This window comes from Cottoperca gobio, chromosome 15 (genome assembly GCF_900634415.1).
Source record: "Cottoperca gobio chromosome 15, fCotGob3.1, whole genome shotgun sequence".
NCBI lineage: Eukaryota > Metazoa > Chordata > Actinopteri > Perciformes > Bovichtidae > Cottoperca > Cottoperca gobio.
Window position 1 is genome coordinate 2,870,689 of NC_041369.1, and position 7,231 is coordinate 2,877,919.

Here is a 7,231-nt window from a genome sequence, read left to right on the forward strand (position 1 = left end):
GTAACACTCACACAGAGGACGTGCAGACCCACTGCTCCATCAACACGCTCCTGGTTAGAAAAGAAATCCCTGGGGAACTCATGGATTGCTGCAGAGAAAAAATACACACAGACATATGCTGAAACACTGAAAAGGAGAAAACATATACAAATATACATATCTACTGCAGGTGAGAGAGGAACATATCCTGAGGGACTCATGTGGATAATCTCATCAACTAAACAAACTCCCAATTTTAGATCCACAAATAGATTAGAAATCTTGTTCAACCAATTATCCTGTTGTAAGTTGACTATATATGCTATATCAAATTGTTCAGTGTGCTCCTTTCCTTTCCCTTGAAAACCATAACACGAAGAGTGAAATAGGAGAGTAATTAGCTGAAATACTCCTGCACATAAAATTCAGACAGTTAATCCGGCTGTCAAACCTCAAATAATTGATATTTGAGGCTCAAAATGAACACTCGTTGGTCGTTAAAACCCTGAAGCCTACAACCCCAAATTGCATCCGTGTGCGAGTGAATGTTTATCGCTCCTGATAAGCACCTTGTATGGCAGCCTCTTCCACAAGTGTATGAATGTATAATGTAAGTGAATGTGTGTGTGAATGCTGGCTTATGTTGCAAAGCGCTTTTGAGTGGTCGCTAAGCCAAGAAAAATATATGAATGCAGTCCATTTACCAAACAATTGTTTTACCCCAACAAAATTCAAAAATCTAAATATGAGAAAACTTAACCCCCTTGCATGTGCCACTTACAAACAAACTGCTCAATGTGAAGCAGTCCTGAGTGAGATATCACTTTGACACCACTCTGTGCCTCCACCCTCGACTCGACAGAGTTGACGCCATGAATCAATCAGTGTCCAACAGCAGCCAATCACAACATGCCAAAATATGCCACTTATTCATTTATCGCCATCGTGTGCGTTTCCTGTTGCATATAAGTCTGCAATCGAGTGGCCACTCTAAAAATAGCTCGGTGTGACTGTGTGTGTTAGTTGGGATTTGCTTGGCTGGCTCTGTGTGTGCACTGTCTGTGTGCTGTGAGTATGTGTGTGTGTATTTTCTTGTTGTAGCCTATGTTTGTTTGCTGTGTGTGTTTGTGCTGGCGCTTGTGTAACGTGAAGGCAACCCAATGTGCAGTGACATTCTCTCTCTAAACAGCCGAGAGCTTGTGAGTCAGGCGGCTCCAGCTTCAGCGTGCCCTGTGTGGCCCAAACACAACACGGGCCTGTCTGCTCATAGGAACTGACAGCAGCACGGAGAGAGAGAGAGAGAGAGAGAGAGAGGAGAGGAGAGAGGAGTATAAATATGTGTGTGTGTGGTGTTGTGTGTGTGTGTGTGTGTGTTTTTGTGTCTTTCTCACCAATGACAGAGGTGAACAGTTCCGGTGCTGAACTGCCTGCTGCCATAAAGGTTGCTCCTGCAACATCTCACTCAGCTGAAGACGCTGGTAGAGAGAGGATGAGGAAATAAAGAGAGAAATAAATAATAGAGAAATAGAGAAAGAAAGAAAGATAATACTATACTTACAGAAATACATTACAGCACATTAAAAAGAGTCATTGTGAAGTGGTGTAGCTCAGTGGAATTGAAGTAATAAGCTGCAGGTTATTCTTACCTCACAAGATTCTCTAGAGAGGGGACAAAGTAGTCATCACACACCAAGGCCAGGGCAAGAACATGTAGACTGCCTGCGGGCCAAACACACACACACACACACACACACACACACACACACACACACACACACAAACACACACACACACACACACCACAGGTGAGGAACTATGCACAAGACACCAGCTGATAAAACACGTGGTGGTTCATTATCTTTGTTGACAATGGAATCATGATTTAGCTGCTGAACATAAACTGAGACTGAGCCCTGACACAATCCAAGTATACGCTGTAATACTACAATACATTATTTAATATGTTGCTTGTCTAATAACCTTATTAAATAGGGCCTCCCTGATCTAAACCCGAATGGTCGTTTGTTGTTGGACTTCTGTGCTAGTCATGGAATGGCCATAACAAACACCATGTTCGAACATAAGGATGCTCATAAGTGCATGTGTTACCAGAGCACCCTAGGCCAAAGGTCAATGATCAATTTTGTAATCATATCATCTGATCTGAGGCCGCATGTTTTGGACACTCGGGTGAAGAGAGGGGCGGAGCTGTCGACTGATCACCATCTGGTGGTGAGTTGGATCAACGGGTGGGGAAGACTCTGGACAGACCTGGTAAACTCAAACGGGGTAGTGCGGGTGAACTGGAAATGTCTGGAGGAAGCCCCTGTCCTGGGGATCTTTAACTCACACCTCCGGCGGAGCTTTTCAGACATCCCTGTGGAGGTTGGGGGCATTGAACCTGAGTGGGTGATGTTCAAAACCTATTGCTGAAGCTGCGGTGAGGTTTTAGGTGCCTCAAGGGGCGGTAACCCTCGAACACCGTGGTGGACCCCGGTGGTCAGGGAAGCCGTCTGACTGAAGAAGGAGTCCTTCCGGGTTATGTTATCCGGGAGGACTCCGGAAACAGTTACAGGGTATCGAAGGACTAGAAGGGCGGGCAGCTTCTGCCGTGTCAGAGGCAAAGCAGCGGGTGTGGGAGAAGTACTTTCGGTCGGCACCAAGGTGCTTCTGGAAAACCATCCGGCACTTCAGGACGGGGAAGCGAGGGAACCATCCAAGCTGTGTACAGCAAGGGTGGGACCCTGCTGACTTCAACTGAGAAGGTTATCGGCCGGTGGAAGGAGCACTTTGAGGAACTCCTGAATCCGACTAACACGTTCTCTATGGTAGAGGCAGAGCTGGAAGCTGATGGGGGATCATCATCACTTTCCCTGATGGAAGTCACTGAGGTAGTCAAACAACTCCACAGTGGCAAAGCCGCAGGGGTTAATGAGATCCGTCCAGAAATGCTGAAGGCTTTGGGTGTTGAGGGGCTGTCTTGGTTGACACGCTTCGGACAGTGCCTAGGGGTTGGCAGACCGGGGTGGTGGTTCCCCTATTTAAAAAGGGGGACCAGAGAGTGTGTGCCAACTACAGGGGTATCACACTTCTCAGCCTCCCTGGTAAAGTCTACTCCAAGGTACTGGAAAGGAGGGTTCGGCCGGTAGTCGAACCTCTGATTGAAGAGGAACAATGCGGATTCCGTCCTGGTCGTGGAACAACAGACCAAACTCTTTACTCTTGCAAGGACCTGGAGGGGGCCTGGGAGTACGCCCATCCGGTCTACATGTGTTTTGTGGATCTGGAGAAGGCGTATGACCGGGTCCCCCGGGTGATACTGTGGGAGGTGCTGCGGGAGTATGGGGTGAGGGGGTCACTTTTGAGGGCCATCCAATCCCTGTACGCCCAAAGCGAGAGTTGTGTCCGGATACTCGGCAGTAAGTCGGACTCGTTTCCAGTGAATGTTGGCCTCCGCCAGGGCTGCGCTTTATCACCAATCCTGTTCGTGATTTTCATGGATAGGATATCGAGGCGTAGTCGTGGAGGAGAGGGGTTGCAGCTCGGTGACCTGAGGATCTCATTGCTGCTCTTTGCAGATGATGTGGTCCTTATGGCATCATCGGTCTGTGACCTTCAACAGTCACTGGATCAGTCACGCGGTTGGGATGAGGATCAACACCTCTAAATCTGAGGCCATGGCTCTCAGCAGGAAACCGGTGGATTTCCTACTCCGGGTAGGGAATGAGCCATTACCCCAAGTGAAGGAGTTCAAGTACCTCGGGGTCTTGTTCGCGAGTGAGGGGACGATGGAGCGAGAGATTGGCCCGGAGAATCGGAGCAGCGGGGGCGGTATTACAGTCACTTTACCGCACCGTTGTGACGAAAAGAGAGCTGAGCTCTCAATATACCAGTCGATCTTCGTTCCTACCCTCACCTATGGTCATGAAGGCTGGGTCATGACCGAAAGAACGAGATCACGGGTACAAGCGGCCGAAATGGGTTTTCTCAGACGGGTGGCTGGCGTCTCCCTTAGAGATAGGGTGAGAAGCTCAGCCATCCGTGAGAGACTCGGAGTAGAGCCGCTGCTCCTTTACGTTGAAAGGAGCCAGTTGAGGTGGTTCGGGCATCTAGTAAGGATGCCACCTGGGCGCCTCCCTAGGGAGGTGTTTCAGGCACGTCCAGCTGGGAGGAGACTCTGGGGAAGACCCAGGACTCGGTGGAGAGATTATATCTCCTCACTGGCCTGGGAACGCCTCAGGATCCCCCAGTCGGAGCTGGAGGATGTGTCCCGGAGAAGGGAAGATTGAGGTTCCTTACTGGAGCTGCTGTCCCCGCGACCCAATCCCGGATAAGCGGTAGACGATGGATGGATGGATGGATATTGCCATATAAGATATGACTCGGTGTTTGATTTCTCTGGAGTATTTTTAAGCAACTGTAGATCGATTACAGAATCTGTTTTACTTTGAACTACTTCTGTGGTTGTTCCCTCAAAAGATGTATAAATATGTGTGTGTGTGTGTGTGTGTGTGTGTGTGTGTGTTTTTGTGTCTTTCTCACCAATGACAGAGGTGAACAGTTCCGGTGCTGAACTGCCTGCTGCCATAAAGGTTGCTCCTGCAACATCTTCACTCAGCTGAAGACGCTGGTAGAGAGAGGATGAGGGAAATAAAGAGAGAAATAAATAATAGAGAAATAGAGAAAGAAAGAAAGATAATACTATACTTCACAGAAATACATTACAGCACATTAAAAAGAGTCATTGTGAAGTGGTGTAAGCTCAGTGGAAGTGAAGTAATAAGCTGCAGGTTATTCTTACCTCACATAGCTTCTCTAGAGAGGGGACAAAGTAGTCATCACACACCAAGGCCAGGGCATAGAACATGTAGACTGCCTGCAGGGGCCAAACACACACACACACACACACACACACACACACACACACACACACACACACACACACACACACACACACACAGGTGAGGAACTATGCACAAGACACCAGCTGATAAAACACGTGTGCTTCATTATCTTTGTTGACAATGGAATCATGATGTTAGCTGAACATAAACTGAGACTGAGCCCTGACACAATCCAAGTATACGCTGTAATACTACAATACATTATTAATATTGTCTGCTTGTCTAATAACCTTATTAAATAGTTAGCCTTCCAACCAAGTGTTTTCAGACGCTTGTTCAGGGATAGGAATAAGGTACCACGGGGTTAGGAATGTGGTGGATAAGAGTGCTTGAAGCGACAGCACAGTGAGAGTGGTTTTAAACTTGTGATAAAGAAATTATTCTTCTGATCTGTCAATCGTCCAAAGCAACAAGTGGCAAAGACTCCAGATGCTTTGCTAATTGTAGCACTTTCCACTGTGGGCATGTCAGCTGTCAAACATGTCTCAATCAGCTCACTGTTAAAGGGTCAGTTACCTTAAATTGCATTTTTATTTTAACACAAAGGAAGAGTCCCTATGAAAACTATTAACAGCTTGCTATGAGGGATATACAATGTAACCAAGCTCGCAATCTCTAGTGTAATCTTCAATCATTCAGGTATATAAAAGCCCTGTCCAATATATGAGCATCTCCAGTGAACATATTTGAGACATACATCTAAAACAGCTTAAGAATTGCTTCAGAAACTGTATTCTGGTTACTATGCATTAGGTGATTAGGTGAACAGAGCAGGCTTCAACAGAGATGAATGTGACATGTCGAGCAGTTTTGGTGTCTTTAGAGTCAGTCAGTGTGACCTCAAATCACACATAAGCCCATGTTCAACATCTGCCAAACACTTCCGTATTACACCCCACTGGCAGTCAGAGGATGGATCCTTTGTGTGTGATGTGTTTCATTGTTTCATTTGCTGTCGATGCTGTCTGCTGTTACTGTGAACTCAAAACTTCCTCCATGTTTGGCTTCCTTGAAAAATTAAAATTAAAATTAAAATAATGTCCCTTTCCAAAGCACCAGTACAAGCAGTCATGCCACACTCACCACTCTGCTGCTCTAAATTCATTTTCATTCAAATAATTACTGTTCTGTACTTTTTTTCAACGCTTCCAATACTTTAACTGACGTTACAATCAAAAACACTCAACACCCCCTGCACAGACACATTAAAGGTGCAATGTGGAAGATTGACGTTATTATCCAACCATTTGGCTTTTTCTGCAATCTTAGCTTTGTCCATCACAGCAGCATTTTGCATTGTCCAATGTTATAATTGATTTAAACGCAAATGAAGAAAGCAAGAAAATGTGAACACTGTAAGTATGTACTGTATACACTTGTACAGGGCAGCAGGTAACACTCACACAGAGGACGTGCAGACCCACTGCTCCATCAACACGCTCCTGGTTAGAAAAGAAATCCCTGGGGAACTCATGGATTGCTGCAGAGAAAAAATACACACAGACATATGCTGAAACACTGAAAAGGAGAAAACATATACAAATATACATATCTACTGCAGGTGAGAGAGGAACATATCCTGAGGGACTCATGTGGATAATCTCATCAACTAAACAAACTCCCAATTTTAGATCCACAAATAGATTAGAAATCTTGTTCAACCAATTATCCTGTTGTAAGTTGACTATATATGCTATATCAAATTGTTCAGTGTGCTCCTTTCCTTTCCCTTGAAAACCATAACACGAAGAGTGAAATAGGAGAGTAATTAGCTGAAATACTCCTGCACATAAAATTCAGACAGTTAATCCGGCTGTCAAACCTCAAATAATTGATATTTGAGGCTCAAAATGAACACTCGTTGGTCGTTAAAACCCTGAAGCCTACAACCCCAAATTGCATCCGTGTGCGAGTGAATGTTTATCGCTCCTGATAAGCACCTTGTATGGCAGCCTCTTCCACAAGTGTATGAATGTATAATGTAAGTGAATGTGTGTGTGAATGCTGGCTTATGTTGCAAAGCGCTTTTGAGTGGTCGCTAAGCCAAGAAAAATATATGAATGCAGTCCATTTACCAAACAATTGTTTTACCCCAACAAAATTCAAAAATCTAAATATGAGAAAACTTAACCCCCTTGCATGTGCCACTTACAAACAAACTGCTCAATGTGAAGCAGTCCTGAGTGAGATATCACTTTGACACCACTCTGTGCCTCCACCCTCGACTCGACAGAGTTGACGCCATGAATCAATCAGTGTCCAACAGCAGCCAATCACAACATGCCAAAATATGCCACTTATTCATTTATCGCCATCGTGTGCGTTTCCTGTTGCATATAAGTCTGCAA

At 45.5% G+C, this 7,231-nt stretch overlaps 1 protein-coding gene across 1 annotated transcript in view; it reads right to left on the reverse strand.

Annotated features, from left to right (window-relative positions):
* slc24a3 (solute carrier family 24 member 3) overlaps nt 1-7,231 on the reverse strand; it is a 102,496-nt gene that overhangs the window by 20,634 nt on the left and 74,631 nt on the right. The window contains exons 3-5 of the mRNA XM_029449470.1: nt 6,287-6,363; nt 4,781-4,855; nt 4,522-4,606 (exon numbers count right to left, since the gene is read on the reverse strand). Of these exons, the coding sequence (XP_029305330.1) occupies nt 4,522-4,606; nt 4,781-4,855; nt 6,287-6,363 (237 nt within the window). The remainder of the gene's footprint in view (nt 1-4,521; nt 4,607-4,780; nt 4,856-6,286; nt 6,364-7,231) is intronic.